Source organism: Euprymna scolopes, chromosome 10 (genome assembly GCF_053919585.1).
Source record: "Euprymna scolopes isolate OS-2025 chromosome 10, ASM5391958v1, whole genome shotgun sequence".
Taxonomy (NCBI): Eukaryota; Metazoa; Mollusca; class Cephalopoda; order Sepiida; family Sepiolidae; genus Euprymna; species Euprymna scolopes.
This window is the reverse complement of record NC_136491.1, coordinates 91,577,240-91,603,770: the sequence shown is the minus strand read 5'-3', so window position 1 is coordinate 91,603,770 and position 26,531 is coordinate 91,577,240. Positions and strand designations below refer to the sequence as shown.

Below are 26,531 nucleotides of genomic sequence, written 5' to 3'. Positions count from 1 at the left end.
GTTTCAGTGTATTATCGAATACCTAAACTGTCAAAATTGAAGTAATATATATATATATATATATATATATATATATATATATATATATATATATAGCTGGTAGGCAGCTGAGGATCCCTTTTGAGGGTTTTTTGTTTCATCCACATATAGTTGAATTCTCTTTTATAATTGTAGACTTTTGAGAAGTCGGCTTATGCAAGTGCTAGTCTATTCTTATTTAACAATTTTAGTTAAGTTTTTTTTTTTAATTCTTATAGCTTTGAATTATCTTTTGTAATTGCAAACGTTGTACGAGTCGGATTATGTAGGTGCTAAGTCTACGATAGCTTAAATTTAGTTTTTTTTTCTTTTAACGGGAATTTAAACTTTTTCCTCAAAGCTTTTAAGACTCATAACTTTTTTTTTTATATAACTACTAATAATGATCACACACACACAAACACACACACATAGACGGTTCTGTGTATTTAGCATATTTTCAGGCGTGTAGCAATTAATGTTTTGAAGACCATAATGCATCTTAAATTCTCGTGGGGAATTTTAAATCTGAACCTGTTCTTAAATCTAAAGAAATCCAGTCCATTAATGTGTTTCTTTCTGTAATTACGAACAATCACATTCAAATAAAGGTTTCTATAGAATCTCAAACGAAATTTATTGAAAAATATTTTTAATGAAATTCAAAATTCAATTAATTAATCCATTAGCGTTTTTCCTTTCTCGGATTTAGAAGTTAGCATAGCCTCGTTCTGAAAAATGATCATCGTGTCTTTTGATCAAGATTTGAAGAACGCAGCATTTCTATTTGGTAAAATAAAAGATTACTTTAGAAAGGATTAAAGGGGCGTGATCTTAAAATTTCAAGTTAAATTGGAATTAAATTGTAGCAGTAAAGAAAATAAAAATGAATAAAAACAAAAGCGAAGTAATTGGAAATACAATTGAAAATAAAACCAAAAAGAAAAAAAATACTCACATATGAAATTTTCGTTCCTCGCTGCTTTCAGCTTTCTCTTGTACCTGGAATGAAAAGAAGGAAAGTGGAAAAGTCCAGTTTTGATCAAGAAAAAAAAACATTGCAAGATGAAATAATGTCTCGATTCAGAGAGAACGGACAGGAAGAATATAACAAAATCCTATTAATGTACGAAACGTATTGTATTTATATTTTCTAGTTTAATTTTATGATCGTAATTAATCAGTTGATATCGGAGTGAATTTTATGACAGCATTATTTTTTTCTGTTAGCGTCATCATGGGAAATACAAGTTAAATGAATCATCGCGTGATAAGAATAAACACACGTATATATATACTGGACTGTGCGGCCCTGCTTAAATCTTATGTTAGACGATCGGGCGATTCCATCTTTTAAAAAAGGGATAAAAAGTTGAATTACTCTCATATATATATACATACATACATACATACATACACTAGCGGGGCTACCCGGCGTTACTCAGGACCGTATAAACAATGAGAAAATTGAAACTGATTTTGAACATATTTGTTATTCTTCGGATAGAGGAATTTTTAATGCCTATGTATCATTAGCTTTTTCGAGCAAAAGAATATTTTACCTACCCTAGGACGGGTATTACACGGATAAGTAATTTATACCGTATATATGAAATGTTTCCTTTGCGGGGATGGGTAATATACAACACATTTAAAATAATTTTACCTATTCTCGGACGGGTAATTAAAAAAAACATACATGAAACAATTTCACATACTATCGACAGGTATTGTACAACATGTTAAATAATTTCTTTTACCACCAAGGCTACCATAATTTTAAGAAAACTGAAACAATTTTTAGGAAGTAGATCATTAGACTTTCCAAATTAGTACATAAATACATCTTGGTTAAGAATCAGGCAACCATTGCTTCATCATAAATTTCAATATTACTGGGTTTTTTCCTTCGTCACTATTGGCACTAAAATTGTAAGAAAAATTATGACATTTTTTAACAATGTCTCAGTAGGATTTTCAAATTTGTTAATAAATACATTGACACAGTTAGTGATTAGACAACCCTTGCTTCATTATCAAATTCCACATTACCGTGTTTCATTTTAATTCCCCACTACCGACACCAATTTTCTTTTGAAAAATTGGTTATTCTCTTAAGATTAGTCGGATTTTACAAACAAATACACAAATGTGTTAAGTTTAGGGATTAGACAACCCTTGCTTCACTACAAAATTCCACATTACTGTGTTCTATTCCTCCCGACTACCGATGCCATATTTTAAAGTGAAATGATATCATTTCTGGAACATAACTAAGCAGGTTTTCCAAGTAAGTATAGAAAAAAAAAAAAAAAAAATAAAAAAAATATGGATCACCCCCTACAGAAACTAGCCTAGTAAAATTCGTAAAAAAAACAAAAAACAATATATATGAATTAATCTAATTTTGAGATCGTAAACCGTTTCAGCCATATCCGGAATAAACTTCACCAATAAGGTAATTTTGAGATTGAAGATTGTTTAAGCCATTTCCAGGACAAACTTTTCATTCTACCACCCTCATTTAATCCAAGCGACGCTGGGTATTATGCTAGTATGTATATGTATATATATATATATATATATATATATATATATATATATATACATACATACATACACACAGACACACATGCATATACACACGCACGTGCGCGCATATGAACTGATTAAAACTAAACTGATAACCGTTAAAAAATGTTTAACGATTTTCTCAATTTTCACTAATTTTGATCCCTTCAAAAGTATTTTAACCAGCTAAAGACCCCCCCCAAAAAAAAAAACAGTCCATAAATAATCCAATTATTTGATGCCCCTATCGCCGCTCTGCGACTTTTAGTTTCGAAAGAGATGGAGTTTGAAAATATGTAGACAGACAGATATAGATATGAGTTTTATAACTAATAAATAAAAGGCTATGTCTCCATATTGTCAAACCCTATTTCCTCCGAAAAGTCGCAGAGCGGCGCTAGGCGCCGCAAATGATTGGGGGTAGAGGTTACGGTTATGATTGTTTTTTTTTTTTTTACGAACCGTTGTTTTATGGTCATTAACCCGTTAAAAGTTTTTAAACGTCAAAAATTGGTCAAAATTTAAAAAATCGTTATACATTTTGTACATTCATCTCAGTTTATTTTTAATCAGTTTATATGCGTGTCACGTTAGTTCAGTTATAACGTCACCAGCTTTGAAAGGTAGAGGTTTTCTTTCGGTTTCGATTCTAGCTGGTGGTACCTAAATACTAAATAATCTGGACAAATTAAAATATATCAGATTAAAGACGCCCCTCTCCCCGCCGTTAGTTAGGTTTCTGAGACTCACTTTGTCTTTGTTTAAAAAAATCGTTATACATTTATCTTAGTTTATTTTTAATCAGTTCATATGCGTGTCATGTTGCTATAGTGGTAACGCGCCAGCTTTGAATGCTAGTTTCGGTTTCGATTCTAGCTGATGGCACTGAAAAACCTTTTTTACTTTTGAAATCACCACTCTATAATATATACGAAATCTGGACAAATTAAAATATATTTAAGCGTATTTTACGAGCAGGTGTGTGTGTATATATATATATATATATATATGGAGGGGGGCAAGAAGAGAGATACAGTGGGTAAAGAAGGAAAAGGAAGATAAGTCCCATTATGCACAGAATAAGAATGTATACACCCATTATTATCTCTAAGTTGATTGAAAATTTACTGTCTTTCTTTTTTTTTTGTTTCCGATATTTCGGCAATTACATCAGAATCTTGAATTAATCAGTTGGAATTAAATTTGGATTATGATCAATTAAGACAAGTATTATTTTATTGATTACATCTTGAATTAATATAGGTTTTCTTTTGATTCTTTCATCAATTTCACACGCAGAAATTGATCCGCTCCACAACGATCTCATACGGAAATAGTAAAAAAATAAGTGTGTGCGTGTGGGGGGGGGGGGAACAAACATCTTTTTTCATTTTGAATGAATATATCAGTATATTTAGTTTGTTGTGGAGATCACTTATTGGCTTACAGTATATTAACCCGTTTTATACACTATTAAAAGGTGAAGCATTATATATATATATATATATATATATATATACACTAGCAGACCGTCCATATTTTAATTCATGCAGAATTCTTATTAATTATAAAACAGAAATACTGTAGGTATTAAACGTAACGTTAAATTCCCTTTTAAAAAATGAAGTAAGACAACCGGAAAGAAACTCAGACATGTGCATGCGAGTATTATGGCTTTTCTAAACAGTTCACATTAATTTTATAACTTTTCGTCCTTATTTTACGTAGTTTTATGACACAAATCTCTAAGTTTATTTTATGGTGTCGTATTATCACTTTAAATTAGTTTCATTGTATTGTATTTTATTGGTTCCTGACAAAGGAGGGATTAGACCTAGTAATTCACGTTCGTTTGTTCATCTTTTTCTCAATAACCATGTCTCGGAGATTTTGAAATTTTGCACGAATATTAGTCATGGTGAAAGTAAATTTTCGCCAGAGCGAATTTTCCTGGATAACTGGCTTCCCCCTAAGGGGCATCATAGGGGTAATTTTTTTTTTTTAAATTTTGCACAAACTTTAGTCATGGTAAAAGTTAATTTTTCACTCGTGGAGGGGGACCCCGCATGCTCGGCTTGTTTTACTTAGGTTTATGACGCAGTGATCTTATTTAATCAGTTTTATAACATCGTGTTCTTAATTTTATGACGTAACACGTTTATTAACTTACTGTTGCGATGTTCTGTTCTTAATTTAATATAACATTCTTATTTTAATTAAATTAATTATATATTGTACATAAACAGTACGTAAATGAAACGAAACTTTGAAATGAAATCCTTATAGGTACTATCTCTCCTCCATCAGGGAAGAATGGCCTAGAGATAAATGAAACTAAAGGGCCAGTCCACACTCTCCAAAGTTCAAATTAAGGCTTCATCACATCATGTAGTTTGACGTAATCATAATCAGGACGATCATTCCACGTGCTCAAACGTGATAGCTTATCTATATCAGAGTCGATACACATTATGAAAATATTTTCTAGAATGTCCATTATTCAGCCTCATTCATGAATTACAAGCGTTGCATGAAAAGATTTGTCTGGACATGTTCACATACACGCGCGGGTGGGCCGAGGTTTACACGTCGACATAAGACGTTTCTTATTCTCGTGTGACGTCACACACATTTGTTCTTGTATTGTAGCATTCGATATGCAACCATCATTACTATTTGATACTAGTTGTGTACACACACACATACATATATACATACATATACACACACATACATATACACACACACATACATATACACACACACATACATATACACACACACATACATATACACACACACATACATATACACACACACACATATACACACACACACATACACACACACACACACATACATATATATATATATATATATATATATATATGTCCATATGTTGAATACCAAGTTGTAGAAGCTAAGGTGACTTTGGAACTTCGACCGACAATTATTACCATTTCCTACATTGAAGATGGCGCTAGCATAAATCTTCAGTGTCTTTTAGTAAAAATAAATCTTTAAAATAAAGAAGCATTGTATGTATACACACATATAGCGTAAATATACACATATATAAAATACATATATATATATATATATATATATATTGTTTTAAAAATATAATTATCCACTGACACGTGTTTCGTCGTCTACGACTCATCAGATTGGCTGAATGTAGCGAGATTCGAAAACAAATAACATCTACAGATAATTGGATATAATTATACATACACATCTACACACACAAACATATATACATATATCTGTACATATGTACACACACATGCATAAATTAAGCAATTTTCCCTAAATTTTATTTTTCTAAAATCTCTTGAAATTTTAGACGTTAAGGAGTAAAAAAAAAAAAAAAGGTGGATTGAAGATGAAGTGTCGTTTTACTTACTTTTGTCTGCTGATGTAGAAGAGTGTGACGATAACGAACAGGATTACCAGTAATACGAAGGCAATTAGAATGAGCACCAGCATGGCGTCCCTAATTTCGCTGTTCTCACCTCGTTTCATGTATGAAGGCTGTCAAAAGAGAAAGACAGAATATCTGAATCATAATGAAGAATAAAACCTTTGTTTCCTCGACGGGAGATTAATTCAGGCAAACGTTTTTGGTCGCACGAATATAAAAAGAACAAATATTAAAATGCTATTTCAAACTTCGACCGACAAACGGACAGGCAACACGCATTCTTTTCTCACTACGGTGTCACCAGTGATCAAGACCCAAAAACAAATCGAGGATAAATACTAAGTGTCAGATCGATTGTGATGATTACTAATAATGACGGTGATTGGGCAGGATTTGATTATTTAAGTTCGGTTCGACAAGAATGTGCTTACATTAGACTTGAAAACGAAAATGTTTTAGTTAGCTGGGAAGCATGCCCGCGTTCTATATATTTTTATATTTATATTATTGAACCATATCTTTTTAGATTAGTTTCAATGACGAATTATGCTGAAAACGTAAACAATGGTATGTATATATATATCGATAGATCGATGGTGAGAGCGAGAAAAAAGAACAAACTAAGTCACACATCCATCAAATTTGTCTTTATTGTAAGACTTCTAGCTATATAAAAAAAAGAAACTTTGATGGACGTGTGACTTGATTTGTTTTTTTTATCTCTTATCTCGTCGGAATACTATTTTCATCACACACATTATATATATATATATATATATATATATATATATAATGTGTGTGTGTGCGCGCACACACGCGTATATGAAACTTATGCATACTAGACACTATACTCGAGTATCTAAGGTCTAAATATACAGAGGCTGTCAAAACTATATGTCAAGAGAATACTTTTAACAGCAAGTGAACCCTTGCTAAATATTTAAAATCACATAGTATTCGCAGCACAAATAAGTTATCGCTATCAAGTAACAGTACAAAGCTGGATACTCCACCAGAGTAGCTTAATACTTGTGTTGGAATCCAGTAAGACGAAGATATAAGAAGAAAGGTACAATATAAAATATTTAAACGATCAATTGGGGCGAGGAAATCTGTTCTCAATTTCTTCACTTAATTAGTGTTTAAGATGTAAACACGAATTTAAATAGAACATTCGAATGTCTACGGATATCTTATAGAGCTTATGTGAAATAACGAGATGCCCGCACACCCAGATATATATATATATGTATCTCTGAAAAAAATATACATCTATTTGTTTACATACAGATATAAACAATTGTATGAATCTAAAGAAAGACTACTTCCTCGATTTCCTAATGAATTTAATTATCGTTAAAAAATTAACTAATAAATCGATATTTTGTCAAATATAACGGACAATTTATGGTTGCATATTGTTTTAATTTTTTCTAATTTTAACCGACAAACAAAAAGTACATCTATTAGAAGCCCTGCACGTCAAAACAAAAATGGACCCAACCAACAATATTAATTGCAACATAAGTGAAAACATACGAACACGATTATGATAATATTAGTTCCTTATTTTGACTAACCATCTCATGATTCCCACCCAAACTACTTATAAATATGTAAGCACCAGATGCTTTACTCGATAAACGAATACTCGATGCTTTACTCGATGACGAATACTAAGCGAATACAACGGATACATTAACCAGTTCCCGCTCGGAACCAGAAAACACATCCTAAAATTAGAATGTCTATTATACTTAATGATTATATATATATATATATATATATATATATATTGGTAGTATTGTTTAGTTATTTAAACAAAAACAAAATGTGTCTATTTAAATTAACCATCTCAGATATTTTATTTACTACTTATTTCAATCGTTAATCATCTCATAGTAATTTTATTTATTTTAAACGTTTAATCCCCTGTTTTATACTTTAAACGTATTATCTATTTTAAACACAACTAATAAATAATAAAGAAAGGGATTAATAATCTCAACTGATGAATGTAAATATGGATTAGTACTTGTATATGATGTACAGAATAAAAAAAGAATATGGTCAATTAAATCACTGGGGGTTGTTCCGTACAACTTGCCTGCTGAAACGAAAAGATTGCCCGGCTAATGGTAACTTTACAATCATAGCTCAGAAAAAAGAAAATATGTCGTATTTAACTAGACTTGTGCGTATATATATATATATATATATATATATATATATATATATGCGTTTATATTTATATATGTATGATTTTATCTCAACTTAAATGTTAAAAACGTTAATCAATTGAAATGCAAAAAACGTTAATTGTTTTTGCACTGGTATAAGATTTATTTTTCTAAAATACGTATTCCTTAAATAACTACTAAAAGTAGAGCTGGATGTTTAATGCTAACTAAAAAAGCATAACTATAAAATTATATTTGTATAATGTGATAACGTATTTTATCTGGTTACCCCTTTTACCCTTGGCAATGATATAATCCTATAGATTGCTTTAAATATAAAAAGGTAATGTTTTTGACTGGTACTTTCGGAGATATTCTTGGCCTGATCATGTGATTTTCCCTAGCAGGGTGGTCACTGAAACATATTTGCATATGTGTAGGCAGTACTTTTCATATTCAACACACACACAAATATATTTTCTTATATATACCAATCCTTATTTAAGAAGCTCAATGTAATTAATGAACAATATAAAGAATAAATGACAAAAAGAAAACTATATTCCAAAATTCATGATTTTGACCATCTTATAATTTATTGCTTTAATTCAGTTGACTTTTACAATTCTTAACAGTATCTGCTTCGTAGAGCAAAATCAATTATATCAATCAGTGAATCTATTATACGCTTACACTTCATTTCCTTACGGCGGATTGATTGTTGCTATTTCTTCTGATGAGTAAAGGGCATAATAGATTCACTGATTGATATAATAATTAAATAATTGATTTTGCGCTACGAAACAGATACTGTAAATTGTAAAGTCAACTGAATTAAAGGAATAAATTGTAAGATGGTCAACATCATGAATTTTGGAATATAGTTTTTTATCATTATATATATATATATATATATATATATATATATATATATTAAACCGTATTTAAACATTGAATTAAAAAGTAGTCAGACCGAAAAGGCTAAGTAACCAGGTTCAAGCCTTGCTGAACGAAGCTAAATCGAGGTTATAGTTGCGATTGAAATAAAAAATATCATAAATCAGATATAGCGAGAGAGAAGAGATAAAACAGAAACCACATAAAGTTCTAGGAAAAATAAGTCTTAAGGACTTAATGTCAACAATTTCTGGAATGTGTAAACGATCTAACAAGTGCAACTTAAAATCGAGAATAAGACGATACGTTTTGTTGGAACATGTTGGTTGTCCAATCAACAAGTTCCAATAAAATTCGCCGTCCATATTTCCTATCAGATGTTTGGAATAATACAAACGGTTCGTCCATCGCTGAGCACCTTATAAATAACCATTTTTTGTGCATATAATATCTGTCGGCTCATTCGCCGTTAGAGCTTTAAGCTCATTAATTTCATTTTTATTTCGGACTATTAGTCTCATCTTTATTAGTTGTTGTTTGTTTGTTTTTATTGGTTCACAACGTTTCGGCCAACTTATGGACAACTACGGATGGCAGTGATGGCTGAGAATGCAGTTAGGAGATTCGAAGTTCCTATCCGTCGCGGTTACCACCTGACGAAGGCCAGAGGAAGTTGGCCGAAACGTTGTGAACCAATAAAAACAAACAAACAACAACTAATAAAGATGAGACTAATAGTCCGAAATAAAAATGAAATTAACTTAAAAATGCTCATCTCAAAAATAAAAAAGTATTCCAATTAAGGAATAATATATATATATATACTTTAAGCTCATGTCTGTTTATTTCTAATTTCTCAACAACAAAAGCACATCCCATAATTTCACTGTTAAATAACGACATAAATTAGTAAATCATGCCGATACCCTCAATTATTCCTATTCATCTAATCTCTACACCATTCTAAAGCAAAACCAAAATGTTTCATCATGTATCGTCTGCATCGGTCTTAAATAGATGCTCCATTTTTCTATTGATGTTAATGTATACCATTTAAACAGTGTATTAGTCATTATGCGAATCCAGAGGAAAAAAAAAGAGTATGGAACGCGGTGTGTGTTACCCCTCGGCCATTAAATCCAGAGCGTTCTGTTTAAAAGATTGAATCTTGTTATTTTTGTGCGATGACTTGAGTTCACTTATGCGTATGAGCATTCTTTTGCATGGCCGAATTGTTGTAATAGAAAGGGTAAGAATTTTCCTCATTGAGAAACTATAAAGTTGACGCGACGACTTGGGACGACGTAGAGCGTTCAGCGCGAGAAAAACATGAAAGAAGTTTGAGTTGGTCTTTCGTGGCAAGTTAGTCAGTTGCCGAGATTCCTATGTTTTGGAGAATTCGTAATAAAATTCCAAAGTCAGACTTTTAAATTCTTTTTGTGCGTCTTTTTAAATTTTACTATTCCAAATAACTCATCTAATTACGATAATATCTATTCGTCGCATAAAACCATGATGGAAATAAATGTTACATTTTGTTAAGAATAAATGAATAAAGCGTTGAAAAATAAGCAAACATTTTTTTATATAGCAATAACAATTACTTCCATTTTAACAATGAGTCATTCAAAATAAGCTTTATGCGAATGATCACTAATTATTTTACATCAAGCGACCACAATTTTCACATTTTATATACTTCAAATCAGCTATTCCTGGTGTTGTATGTATTAAATTACCTCCCTTAGTTTCGTATTATTTATTTATATATTTCAACAGAGAAAACGCGTATTATTGTTGGCTACTGTATTTCACGCCACATAAAATGCGTTTCCTAATTTGAAAGAAAAACATCTAGAAAACCACCCGCGTCTTATGGAAATTTACACATCTCTGGTTCTACACGTCGAATACGTAGTGGTAGAAATCCCGTGGTTTCTTGTTTGTAGATGTGTCATTGAATGAGAACACTTGAATCACAGCGAATAATCTGCGTCTGTAACACAATCAAGACAAATTTTACCATCTCTCGGCCACTGATGTAAGGGAAATAATCTTATTTGCCTTTTAACTTCTTTCAGTATGAATTATTTCCCTTGCTAGGAAGATATTTTTTAAAGGATTTTATTTTCTATTGATTTCATTAAAACATGAACTCCATGATCTTTGCACACGGCCTATCATCTCCCGACCTGTCTATCCAATTGCTAAACTTTCTTCCTCACGAAATCCGTTGTTCCTTTCTTAAATAACAATTGCTTTTATGGATGTTTGTCGATGTTGCTGACCGACTTTAGTTAAATTTTATCCATTTTGTCAGAGATATGTTTGACCTTTTGTCAGAGGCAAAAACAATTCAGATTTATCTCTAAAATAATTATTTTGTTTTCGCTTTTGTTTACTTGTGTCTTAATTATATTTCTTTTTCCATACGCCGTTTCGAGATGATATGGCTTCATCCGGATTGCTAATCCTTGTCAGCACTTTTCGTAACATTACATCTGGTGATACTTAGTACAATATGTTTATGTATGGTTTGCATTTATTTCGATTCGTATATCTGTTTAGTACTGAATCGCTGGTGCTATCAGCTCAGTCTGTCTGAAGATACTGACCTCCTGACCTAAAATGCACCAAACGTTGGTGTTATTGCTGTTTTTTTTTTCTTTTCCCTTTGCAAAGCTTAATGTTTTGCAAAGTAAAAAACAAAACAAAAAATTTCCTCTTCAAAAACAACCACACGCAACACCGTGAATAAATATTTGAAGCTATAAAGAACTTTAAGCGTAAAACTTTTCGTAATTAATGGATTCGACATTAAATAAGCTGAAAAGCGTTAATATGCCGTAAAACAAACAAACAAAAAAAAACAATTATAATATTGCAAATATTAGTTTACGCAGACAGCACAAATCCGAAAGGTCAGTTAAACGCACCTAAAATTCTTTTTTTCCAGACGTTTCCTACTAATCTAGGTGTCTTGAGTGACGGTAAATATGAGACTCCCCAAATCATACAATAACATGCGCTATACAGGGTGGAAAGATAAAGTTGTCGCCCCAAAGAAAACACCACTACAGCTTTATTTTAAAGCTTTGATTAAAACATCAATTAAAGTAACTTCATTATGTGGTAGAGCTGACATCTATTCAATGTAGCAGCCTTCAGCCTCAGTCCTCGTCTCGATACGGACCCAGAATTGAGAACATGCCTTTTTCACAAGCGCTGGCGAGAGCTCGGCAAATAGCAAAGATAATGCTAGCTTTGGTATTGTGGGAGGTCATATTCGTGATGTTCAAGACATATGACCAAATAAGTCCAGCAGGTTCAAGTCGAAGGACAAAGCGACCGGTAAGAGAAGGGTACAAAATCGTAGGATTCCTTCTGAAGCCAATCCTGGGTCTCATTGGACTTGTGGGCCGGCACAGAGTCCTGCTACCACACCCAGGCTTTGCATGCAACCACCTGATGACACCAGGGGATCACTACACTCTTCAGCACACCCAAACACACTTCGGTGTTGACTTTCAAGCCGATTTATGAGGTGGCATATTGTGGTCCTCACTTCAAACAACGCCAAATACCGTAACTGCGACCGGGACCTTTGTTTTCATCACCTTAAGCACGTCCCTGATATTCGTGACAATTCAGCGATGCATTTTGAGGGTGCTGGAAATGGTCCTGTTGTGAGAAATTGGATCGGTAGAGAGCATGAGTTGTACAGCGACACATCTCCGATCTCGCCCGTTGAACATTGTGTCATTTACAGATATGAAAGAAGGTTCCTATCGTTCTTGGGATTTGTACAACTAGTAGATCAGCGACAAAAAAAGAAAACCGGTTTTATCAAACGCAAATGGAATCCTGTCGTTTTTTCTAGAGCGATAATTTCATCGTTCCACCCTGTATATATGTAAAAGGACTTATGTATACCACATTGTTCCCAAAACTATCTACCAAACGAAATGCGAGTTAAAAAAAGGTACAGAATGCATCAGACAACACGTCCAAAATCCAATGTTTATGAAGGCGACTACCTACAAACTGGCTGGTGTTAAGGTTCTGGTAACCTTTGTACGCATATACATGCCTCTGATCGCAGTAGTGTTCTAGATGAATAAAAACCTCTTCGTAAAGATATCGAAGAAAACCCAACCTCACAAGCAACTGAGGCTGGCAGTGAAGAATCTGATGACACTGATGATACGGACGATCACAACACATTCATGGATTATGTTGACATCACCACCAGTCTGTCGCTCCTGAACAGTCGCCAACCTGATAGGTCCTGAACTATCATCTAGACTTCAGCCACTGTCCCATAGACGAAATGTTGCATCGCTCTGCCTATTCTACAAGTATATTAATGGTAGATGCTCCGACGAACTACAAGCCTTGTACCCCTCTCGACGTAAATACCATCGACAAACCCGACAAGCAGTAAAATCACACCCCTACACAGTGGGGATCCCTAGATGTAAGACGGCCTTCTACTCTAACAGTTTCTTCGCCAGAACCGCTAGACTTTGGAACGCCCTTCAGGGTGTCTGCTTTCCCAACTGTACGGGCAAACAAAAGTTTAAGTGTAATGTGAACAGACATCCTGCTGCTCAACTCACTATATAGCATCCCTGCAACTTATGGCCCCGATAGCAGCCCCCTACATCAAATTGGCACTATGCCTTGCTTGGGATAAAAATGGGGAAAAGCATGAATGTAAGTGCAAAAGAAAACTTGGCTGCGATTCTTTAAATTTATTACGATTTATGACTATGTTTTCAGGCAATAATATCGCATTTTATTGTCAACGTTCTCGCAACAAATATACTTATCTCACACCTATCCTCATTGTTGAAATGAACATGACATAATGTGATAGCTTCATTTTAAAACCAATCTCAAACGAGTTTCTGAGATACATGAGTTACAAAGTCGTGAAAATTTGAACCGGTTTTCTTACGTTTTTTTTAAAAGTGATGCTTAGTACCGTTTGATTCATATGGTATATTGAGGAGATATGACGAGAACCGATGTTTCGACGTGATACAAAAATTCTTTTGGGTTCTCCCTGTTTATATATATATATATATATATATATATATATATATAAGTGAACGTGTGTGTGTATGTACATTCTCCTACGCAATAACTATTTTCAGTCTACAGACTCGAAATTTGATATACAGAGTACCGAGATTTGGGAAAATCTTTGTAATCCGTTTTCGGCCGATTTGATCTTTGAGAACTACCAAACTCTTCCGTCAATTTTGGGTCTAAACACTTGAAATTTTAGATGTAGGTTCTTTGGGCATGGATATAACTTTACTTGATTTGAGCCCAAAACAAATGTTAAGGGGTCATAATAGGGGTCAAAGTAAAAAAATAGATTGACCGTTTTTCTTTTTTGCTCAACATACACCTCAAAACACCCGGGAAACGCCGGGCTGAAATGCTAGTATGTATATATATATATATATATATATATATATATTACACTTCAGAATAATGAAATATATCTACTGGTATGCAAATCTAATGATATTTGGTCTTACAATATATTATTAGATGTAATATTTTATATAAGAAAATCCCAGCTAAATAAAATTGCTCCATATACAAGACAGAGCAAATGAATAAAAATTTTAGGTATTTAAATTTTATGATTTGAAAAGGTTTATCTTCAAATACCGAATTTTTTATTGTTTGAAAATAAATACAATTGAATAAATCTATTTCCTTGACCCATGAGTTTTCGATACTTATTCATCTCAAAGTAAAAATATTAGCAAATATTTTTTATTTGTTTTCACCTTATTTGCTAAATGCAATAAACATAGCAAAAATTAAAGTTTTTAAAGTTATTAAAACACTTTAGGTACATAGAATAAAGGAAATGGACATTGAGGCAGAAAAAGGATATTGTACCTTAAATCCAAAATGAATGCTAAATCTTGAAATGGAAATTCATAGTAGTCAGGAGGTTCATTTCCAATTGAAGATTTAGCAATTTACCTAAAATTTGATATATATATATATATATATATATATATATATATATGAATAAACATCTGAAGAACTAACTATCTTTTCGAACAGAATCAATAACTAAGTTATACGCGAAATGATTGATCCCAATAAAAAGTAAGATATTAGTCAGGCGCATTGACCCAACATCTCTCACTGATGAAGTAATAAAACGCAAAGCTCAAGTCTCGGCATGTTTTCCTCTGACTATGGGGAGAGGTGGATGTCTGCCATTATCAAAGGAAAGGCGCAAAGGGTGTTGATTAATGCTTTTTAAGAAAAGAAGGAAAACATTTTTTATTGAATTCCTTTTATGATTGCTTTTGTAGAAACAAAAAAAAAAAAAATAGGCAAAACACTTGCTTACAACCTTCCTTAGAAACGTCGATTGCTTTTTACGTGTTTCTATAATCTATTAAGAAATGACTTATTGCGAAGATATAAATTCTCTATGTTATTATTCGATTCGAATAGATGTATAGTGAATGGCCTTGTACAGGATTAGACTGGTCTGAAGTCGGCTGATTTAAAGGAGGTTAACAATTAAACAACGAGGAGTTGAGAAACGGGCAGGCAAATCTAGAGACGCGTATCCAGAGGAAACACTCAATTCAAATTTTTCTCATTAATTATTAAGGAGAGGAGCGATACAAGTAATGAAAGCAGAACTTATATGGTAGAAGATGATGTCAGTGTGATTCAAAAACAAATCTGTATCAACTTATGACGTCGAATATGACGGTGAGAGGATGTGACAGCGCCCCAGAGGAAGAGCACTTTAGCCTGCAAAAATGCCCAGACAGTTCCATCGACGTTCCCTAGTAGAGGCGCCCCAGATGATTAGCAATAAACTAACCCTTACTAAAGTAGTGAGATTGAAAAGCCTGTTATGGTGGATATCAGAACTATACAAGATCAACATCAAACCGCAATAAATAGGGAAAAATGTCATTTGAGAATTGAAATAGTATCTTTGGTGTCTGTGGCGTCGACTATCTACTCGTTGGACAAATTTAAGACGTCCTGTTTTTCATTGCGTATCTTTGAAACAATCTGATACAACAGTTTTACATAATTTAAGCAGTTCTTTGCATAATTGTTGTATTCTACGATAATTTTCAAGCTGCAAGAGTTGTGTAGTAGACGGTAGACAAGACGGTGCTGCATCGTATGACCCTTGTTTTCATATTCACATACGGTTATGCCAGTTTTATAACCCCATTAGCCCATATAAATTTTTCATGGCCCTATTACTTGAGTCAGAGTGCTCTTGACCTAGAAGGAAAGATGATCATTTTAGTAGGAGGGAAATTATTATATAGTTGTCTGGTTAACAACTGCAGTTTGGTTCCTTCCTGATATGTTATTAGTGGTTCGACATTGCTAAGGGAGCTTGCATCATATGATACCCCTTTCTACGTTGACAAATGGTTGGGTCATTTTTATAGCCCCCATCTGGTTATAACAACTTCTGATCACCCCATTCTTGTTCCCGGGCGGTTAAGAGTTTTCCGCAGGAGTTGGCCTGCTTCTGAAGCAGAAAGAAGGACTTCAAAAGGGTAAATTGCTATGTCAGTGGGAGGGGGTCATTCTCTAGCCACCTGGCTCAAACCATCAGTAACGAAATCGTAAATTATATATGAACCAGAAGTACACCTGGCCTGAGACAAGTAAAAACAACTATGCATAACATTAGTTTTTAATTTTAATATTTTTCGTGTGTGCGAGTGTGTGGCGGACGCAAGATACAATTTCAGAGCGACACCGTTTAAATGGCAAAATTTACAAACAAGTAATGAGTCCACGTTATTCACTGTATAATTCAGAATACGAATCTCATAATTCATAATAATTCATTAGTTGAAAGGTTTACCACGTACATAAATATGCGCGCTCCGATCCAGTTAAAAGTTTATAACTTAACTTCAAATTTGATGAAAAGCAAATCTTTTCTCTATTAATTATTTACCTAGCTCATTTTAAAAGTTCTTTTATGGGTGGGGCAGTGAGCTGGCGACACCTTCCCGCCAAATATAAAGTTTACAACGTCATAACATGTTCATTTTACAACGGAGTAGATATATTTGGCATACCGTCTTACCCACTAGGAAAATGATAGTGCTTACTTGAACTCAATAGACGACCTGCCTTTAATTAAACAAACTTATAAATAAGGGAAATAATCCCTTAAAATATGAAATCACATTAAAGGAAGTAGAGGTGCTGCCATTACAAGGAGAAGGACAAAAACAAAAATTCACGGACATATCCACGAAGTTCACAATGATGAAGTGTTTGAACGATGTAAACTATTTAGACAAGTAAAATGTCCATAGGAAAAGTTAAACGGTAAAAAAGGAGTTTCATTGAATAATAGAGCGAAGTCGGAAAAATTGGACAATAGCTTAGGCATGAAAATCGGTCTAGTCGTTTGTCTATTTAACGACATATTCTTTATTTGGCTATTTTTTTTCTATTATATTTCTCATTGTAAACGATTTCTTTTATACAACTACGCAAACAAATTGTTATTTCGCTATAATTGGAATAGAAATTATGGGACCATATCTTCTCAACGGTATTATAGTCCAATTCAACACAGACTTGATAAGTTTTAAAATCATCATTCCGAATTTCAAATCCGTGACTGTACATATCTGGCAAAGCACGAACCCGTTAACTATTCGTACGTTACATATGTAATTAATCTCTTCCGGTTGTGAAGAAAACGATCACGCTCATCTAATATTTATGATTGGCACTCAATCAACTGAAAGTTTGAATGAAAAACAAAACAAATACATGACGACATAAAGTGATCAGAAATACTGAATTATCAAAATTAGAAATGAATTATTACTGCTTTAATTTTATGTACTTGCTTTTTCTATAAAATTTGCAACTAAGTTTTTGCCAATATGGTCTCTGGCCTTCACGTATTTCGATCATTTACGGCGATATTTTTCGCCATTTTCAATATTGCTTATTGTCTATTCTTTCTTGCATATTTAAATCCAACTAGCTCTTTTAATGAAATTATTTAAGTACGCAGGGAATATTAGTATCTATCTATATATATATTAATACGATAGCGTGTGTATTATTTTGTGTCACTTACATCCGGGTCGTTTAATTGTTATGTACTTCCATTTCTTGTCATAAATAAGTTTACAAAGAATTCTCCATAAGTTTTGGTTTCGATCATAGCTGATGGCACTTAAGTCATACTGTTTTTTTTATAAATAATTTTATCAAGAATTCTTCATAAGTTTTGGTTTCGGTTATGGTTAAACGAATTAAAGTTATATATACATACACATATTTTTTTCATAAGGTTTTATTTCAGTTTCGATTCAAGCTAATGCACCCAAGTCATATGGATATATTTTTTTATTTTTGAAATCGCAACTTTATAATATATAAAAATCAATAGAACATTAACTCTATAAAAATAGCTCTATATAATTTGGCAAGGATTAAACTATCATATTTAAGCTAACTTTACGACCGAGCTTTGCTGGGCGTTCGTGCTAGCTTAGATAAATACTTTTGCAGTTAAAAAAAAAAAAAAAAAAGCTACAATAATATCAGAGCGTCTCCATTTACACTGAACATCTACAGAATGCCAACATCAATACATTACATATGAATGAGTCCCCTGTGGAATTTCTAAAGGTTCCGCTAGTATATAAATAATGAAATAAGTGTCTTGTAACCGGTATTTTGGGAGAAAGGCTCACCAACTATTAGGAATAGAAAGAAAGGTTTACTCAAAGAACGGTAAAAAAAGTGAACAGTATTGTAGCAACCGATAGGTGAATCTAGCAAGATCTTGTAAGTTATTGTTCAATTTATAGGAAAAGTGGTCGATCTCATTTCTCCTTACTATAAAGAATTTAATAACGAAAAAAACAAAAACAAAAAAACAAAAAACAAAACTACCGTGGATAAACAATATGCGCGAGAAAGGCCGGAGAGAACATCTTTCAAAACTAAATCAGGCTGGTATTAGAACGTAGTCTGTTTAGTACTGAGGTAATAAGATATACCCTGCATCTTTGCTACATGTTAAGTTGTAAAACGTTAATGACATGGGTTTATAGCTACACACATTTAGTTAGGACAATTACATTTTAAGCCTAAAGACTACTCAGTCATCAGGTTCAAATTGTAATACCTGTATTGTTTTAAGGTAGAGAAGTGGAAATCCTTCTAGACTGAAGCATTTTTATTGTAATCTCAATACATAGGACAACTTTATGTGAAACTCACAAAAAACTACCTTGTGTCTAACTGTGCTCGCGCGAAGCAAGTAAACGAGAGGGAATTGGATCTATGTTTAACTGTATGTTTTATAACGTAAAGGAGACCGCATGGCGTGAACCACTCCTGTGACAAGAGAGTAGTATGCCGCCAATTAAAACCCCAACATGCCTCGTGCGCATTTATAAACATGTTATGTAGTGCTCCGCTTACAACATCAAATGTTCACTCATTTAATGCCTAACGGAGATCAACGTTGCTTAATTTAAGTGATCTAACCACAGAAAAGCGGACTAATTTTCGTCGCGTAACAAAAGAAAATAATGCTTGTAGTAGCAGTATTTGTTGATTTTAGTTGCAACTAGTATATCTTTTCCTAGCATTAAAAACCGGCCTTTTGTTTAACCATGAACCCGTAGGGAGGCAGATAAATAAAGACTAGTTTTTCTACCAAGGTTTGAGAGTCTAGGATATCCTACTTTTGTCAGCTCATAGCTAGTATTGATAAATTCTATTAAAAAAAATGCAGACAAAATAGTAACAAGAAAAAAAAAAACAAAAAAAACTGAATAGCAAAAAAATAAAAAATAAAAATAAAAATAAATATTTATATACAAGTAGATAATTCAGTCTAAGTAAATCGGTTCCCACTCACGTGATGGTGAACTGTTTAAGATCTGTATTTGAATTGATCTTTCGGGTCGTACTGCGTTTAAGATGCGTACTCTTATATCTATGACAAGTTTGGTACGTCTGTCAGTCGGTCTATCTCGCATCAGTTAGAAATAGCATTTTCAATGATCAGTGCTATGATTTTAATAGTATTTTCAGTAGTCTGTCATTTCTCGTGTTGAAAAAAACATTGTCGTAAGTCTATAACGCCTTAGATTGAAAAACCATTTTCATTGGTTTGTTACACCTTGGACTAAAATAACATTTTTGTTGGCCAATTGTCCCGATTTAAAAAAAGCATTTTCATGTGTGCCACGCCTCAGATCAAAACAGAATTTGACTTGTCATGCCTTAGATTAAAAAATATTTTTCGGTAGTCTGTCATACCTTAGAATGAAAATGAACTTTTATTGGTCTGTCACGCTTCGTATTAAAACAGGATTTTCCGTAGCCTGTCAGGTATAGGATTGAAACAGCATTTTTGTAGATCTGTCACGCCACAGATTTAACAGCATATTCGTTGGTCTGTCGCACCAAAGATTGAAACAGCAGTTCTGTTGGTCTGCTAGGCCTGATTGTAAGAGTATTTTTGTTGGTCTGTCACGCCTCAGACTAAAGCAATATTTTCACTGCTTATTGACTGAGTGAGCGCGACTTATTTTAGATACACTCATGTATCTCCATAAGCCACTCAATTAGTCTGTTGGTCTGTCACCCTTAATTTGAAAATAGCATTTTCTAATGCGTCTATGAATCTTAAGATACTCCATTCATTTGTCTCGGTCGTGGATCTATCGCGCTTAAGTGTGAAAATACAATTTCCATTGCTAAACGCGTTGATCGTATTGCCGTAACTACGAATATCCGTTCTTGTTTTTTTATGAGGCAAACTTGATTCAGGATTGGACTAAAGGTGAAGCGTGTCAGTAACGTTTTGCTTCAGACGTGGCGTGTTTCGTCTTCCTGTTCTTTATTCTTTTATCTTTTGTCAACGTAAATGTCATTTCTTAGAGGATAAACTTTGGTCTTTGCGTGATCAGTTTTGTCCAGCTTATTTTTGACTTGTTAGATACAAATTTGGAATAATGACAAGACTTGAGAGACATTGACGACGCGCAAGCGCGCCCGAATGAAAGTTGGCAAGGTAAAATCGAGAAAAAAATCGTCACGGATGATTCATATACAGCGAAACAGCTGTCCGCGGAAGACATATATATATATATATATATATATATATATATATATATATATATATTATTTACCACAATAATTAAATACCTACAGACACTAGTGTTTCATCCTTTCGGGAATCTATATATAAACAAAAAATAGGGTATTCAGAGATTTAGCTTGAATAAAAATTTACAACTACTCACACTTCGAATGACAACAAAACCTTTATTAACATAGAGTGAAATGGACTAGCTTCGAATTCAGAAGACAAATATAATTGAAGAATCAGGTTTGCAAATGTCCAAACTGATGACCATTATTGTCAAGACAACTCTCATAATAGTTAAAGTGTGAGTACATTTTTACGAGACACCCAGTATTACATTCATTTATTTTGCTGACAATACACCAACGTTTGGTAATGTCAGATGGTATTATTCAAGAGAATCATAGCCAAGGGGGATAACTCACAATTGTTTGTTCAGATATTCAAATTTCTCTTGGAGTATATTAGATTTCTATTCTTTTAGATGTTAAAAATTACAGGGTGTCCAAAAGCCACTGAAGGGTTGAAAAATCTGTCATTTTACCATTATTTTTATTTATTTCAGATATTTCACAGATAATATTTTAGAAATTAGTTATGGATAAGTATACTATTGAACAATGTACGCACATTGTAAAATTGTTTTTTTTTACAAAATCAGAGGTCAATTGTTCTGACTCAAAGAGCTTATCGACGGCATTTTCATGTAAGAGATAGTCACAATACGTTTTCTTGTGGGGCTATCTTAAAGAGTCTATGTTAACGAACCCCAAACCCCACAAGAATTGAAAGAAAACATCAGGAACGAAATAAGGGAGTTAAATCGCAATCCAGATATTCTGCAATCTGTCAGGTTTTGGAAACTCGACCCAGCAATGATATCAACACAGCTTCATTTGAACATACATTTCGATTTTAGTACATTTTTGTTTAATTCATAGAAAATATACATACAAGTATGCGAAGCTGAAAATAGGCAGTATATAAAATACATTTTTTTTGTAAATAAAGAAAATATGAATTTTGCATTAAAAAAAAAAAACATTTTCAATGTCAAACTGTTAAAATTACAGAAAGATATTATCAAAACTAAAAACCTATTTAAGTTCAAAATCATTTATTTTCTATTTGGACAGCCTGTACATGCAATCAGAGTGGATATCTATGAGGGAACAAACGAAAAGAAAAATAGATTCAATACACTTGAAATCAACAAAATGAATGCGATAAAATTGAAAGTAATGTGGATTCACTGTATCAAGTTCACAAACGTTTTGCGAGACGCATGAATATGTGTTTCGTATTTATGAAAATGACGATTTTAGAAGCCTTGATCCTACCAATTTGTCAACAAAAGATGTAATATATCAAAAGAGTGAATAATGTACGAGGTGCCCCCAATAAGGTTCCAAACCTTTTATGCATGGGCACTTTTATTGATAGTACATATGAAACTCTAGTCCCTCCACCACCGGCTGCAATGCACTTGTTCTACCGAAAGCCCCATAGAAATCTTCTTGTATGAGCGTGTCAATAACTCTCGCCAGAGCCTCTTTCATCTCAACTGTTTCATAACGACAGCCTCTATGGTTTTCCTTGAGCTTAGGGAATAAACAAAATCACAAGGAGTAAGATCTTGTCAATAAAGATCTGAATTGATCAGCTCGACGGTTTTAAATTATTGTACAAAAAGGTCCGGAAACATATTGAAGACACCTCATATGTGCAAATATTTAAATATAAAAACCCATCCAACCTAATGAAGATAGGTTTACTTGGAAACTATCAACTAGTCTTCATTTTTATGATAGACTTCAGTGACCGTATTTGCCGCCATTTGCCCACAACTGCAGTCTATATCGTTTTTTTTTTTTAATATAGCAATTAATTTTTCTATCCATTAAAATCATTCAAACAAAATAAAACTATTAAAAAATATCTGATTTATGAAATATTAGTCCCATGTTCATTCATAACCCAAACGATTCAATCTACAAACTCTGTTTATCATAAATAAACATTAGTTTTATTTTTCCTTACTTTAGTTCTATGAATTAAACAAAAATGTACTAAAATCGAAATGTATGTTCAAATGAAGCTGTGTGGATATCATTGCTGGGTCGAGTTTGAATGAGTTACGCCCCTTTTATTTAGAGTATGTGTATTGGCAGCATTGCTTTCAATCTTGTAAATGATGGAAATTATATTAAAAATGTAATTTGAATAAACACTTGTATTTTCATCTGTGTATACAGATTTACAGACACCCCACATATTCTCGTAATTCATAAATAACACTTTACTCCATGTTTGCGTTCTAGCCTTCTTGCACATTTTCTCTGCTACATACGTGATTGGGCATATATTTCTGAAGACGGACAAGCACAATGCCCATGTTAGCGGAAAACTACGACGAGTTCGTGGCTCGACAAAATACCAGTCTATTTTGGGGCAGGGGGAGCTTAGTGTTAAAAACGGCATCCAATTGCAAAGCTTTTGTTTCAAAACAAATCAGGACTCCGAGCAGCCACCAATAAATAAATAAAATAAAATAAAAAAACAGCCCTGCACAAACCACGGAAACATGTCTACAGTTGAATAAAAAGAATAAAATATATTTGGTTGTTATCTCTTAACTAATACAGACCATCTTTCAGTGCATTACATCTTGCTTTGAGACTAACCTCTATTAATTCTCTTTAATATCTAATTGTGTATTAGACGGATATCATAATATTCAGTTCGCTGCACTTTACGACAAATGTCCATATATAAATTTCAGCCAAATCGGCTCAATAGTTTGGGAAACCTCTAGAATAAATATGGTATTGTGGTAACAAATTCTTATTGCTTCCTATCAACACCTAGTTGTCCATCGAACTGATACCATAATACTTAGTTTGCTGCACCTTATAAAGGTTCACACAAAATTTCACTCATTACAGTAGTTTCCGAGAACAATTGAAACGAACAGACAGATATACTAAGAGAAATACAGATATAGTTTTCTCTTTAAAAATGAATATCTTTATGTGATTGTTTTGTCCATTCCCAAATACATTTATCTCGATAGTGATAAATTCAAGATGTGATGGTAATAGACAGTTTTTTTTTAAAGTTTATTTTGAGTTTCTTTTAATAAGTAAAAGTAAAAAATATCAGGTTGAGCGGAGTTTTATAGAAACACTCTAGTTCAGTTTTTATATATTTTTTTGTTTTGTTCACAGACAGACAGACTAATAGAATTTTTGTTTCTGAGAATAGAGATTGAAGCACTCCTACCGGAGAATGTCGAATCAATTACATCAGCTTTTCCCGTGTCTTCGTTTTAGGGAAAGCTAGATTCGACATTACAAACCGAACAAACTCTGCCCTCATGGGGAGACAAGTAAGTAGGAACAGAGGTTGATCCGTCTGTTGTTGGCGGCCATACTCAGCTATAGATGTTGAAATTGACGACTACGATTAATTCAGAACTAAGCATGATGTCATTGCAATGAAAGAACCCGCTCTGTGTTTGCGGGGTGAGGGAAAAGGTGTTTGGTGGGTGTGGGATAGGATTGAACAGATCCAAATCGATATTTTACTTTTTTCGAAGATTTTTTTTTTCTTTGTGGGTGTGTGGCGGGTGCACTCATTTGCAAATGACGAAGAATTTTGCCCGCGGAAAGGATTTTTCAAATGACAAGAGCCAGGATTAATGGCGGCCGGAATAGGCGGGGAAGAGGGGAGGCGAGGTGTAGGAAAAAAAGTAAAAGAGATCTTCAAAAGAGATCGATAAGTAGACACACGTACACGCCCACTTTGCACGCATAAACACACACACACGTGAAAAAAAAAGGCAGAGACACGAAGATAAAAGGAGATATATACACATTCAGATTCAAAGAAAAGATGAAGAGATAGCATTGATAAAGATGGATGTTATCTGCACTTATACCGATAAAATAGTTAATTCGCGTCAATCAATCTCATTGCCTATCTAACTATTGAGCCATCTTGAATATATATTAGAGAAATAAAAAGGAACAAACCGTATTATGTGTTCATCAACGTTTCGTCTTTATTTCGAGACTTCCTCTGGATGAATGGGATTAAGGAGCAAAAATACCAGAACAAAATATTTGAAAATGTTTCACGTGCAAAGTGTGACGCTGTTCTATTTCAGCAAAACGGAAAAAGACGTTGGAAATTCAAAAAGGAGGGGAGGGCTTGCGCTGTTAAAGAGATGGAAATTTTAGTGACGTAAATAGTCGTTAATGTAATTTTAACAGATATGACCGCAGTTAATATTCTTACTGGAGAGAAATATATGTTGAAATTCAAATATAGGTTTGTAACAAATGAAATGAGTGTTATGTAATTTATTGATTGAGATTATATGTATTAATTATTATAGGGGGTGTTTGAATGGTGTGAGAGGGTTAACCTGTGTCTACAGTTAAATTATGTTCTTTTAATAAAAGTTTACTTATTAATGGCGCTATGTTATAGAAAGATATTTCTTGTTTCTTAATCCCATTTATCCAGAGGAAGTCTCGAAATAAAGACAAAACGTTGATGAACATATAATACGACTTGTTCCTTTGTATTTCTCTATTTTGTCGGAATACTATTTCCATATTTCTCATCATATATATATATATATATATATATATATATATATGTATGTATGTGTGTGTGTGTGTGTGAAATACACACACACACACACAAGGAGCCTTCAATAAGTTTCCAGACGTTTTTGTATAGGCAATTTAATATTGTCGTAGACTCTGGAAATGTTAGTATGTTAATACTATGCATACTATGAGATGACTGATCAATTTTTATAATTTCAAGTTCAAATGAACATTTACAGCAGGAATTGGAACACACCCTACTAAAACCAGATTGTCAAAGCTGATGAATTTTAAAAATGCAATCTGGTCGTGAGGGCACTTTAGAAAACCGATATGCAATAAAATTCTGGGCTTGGAAAAATGTCACAGAAACGTATGGAATTCTTCAGACTGCTTATAGACCATCTTCAACGAATCGAGCATCAGTTTTCTAGTAGCATAAGAAATCCAGAAAGGCAGGGCGTTTGTAAGAGATGAGGAGGTGTGGGAGGAGTAAGGAAGTCAGAACACCAGAGTTTATTGGCCAAAGAAAGAATTTCATGGATAGGTGACCGTCGTGTGTGTCTATGGAGGCATTAAGTGCACAGTTTGATGCGAGTGTGTAAACTGTACGCACAATTATTCGCAAGGAACTGAAAATACGA

At 33.3% G+C, this 26,531-nt stretch overlaps 1 protein-coding gene across 11 annotated transcripts in view; it reads right to left on the bottom strand.

Annotated features, from left to right (window-relative positions):
* The window catches only part of LOC145286125 (cadherin-23-like), a 1,312,625-nt gene that overhangs the window by 204,799 nt on the left and 1,081,295 nt on the right, over window positions 1-26,531 (bottom strand). For all 11 annotated transcript variants that reach the window (XR_013869108.1, XM_080134833.1, XM_080134832.1 and 8 more), the window contains 2 exons: window positions 5,996-6,123; window positions 977-1,020 (listed from right to left, as the gene is read on the bottom strand). Coding sequence is in view for 10 of the 11 variants with exons in the window: in XM_080134833.1 (XP_079990959.1) it covers window positions 977-1,020; window positions 5,996-6,123 (172 nt within the window). In the remaining variant the exon portion in view is untranslated. The remainder of the gene's footprint in view (window positions 1-976; window positions 1,021-5,995; window positions 6,124-26,531) is intronic.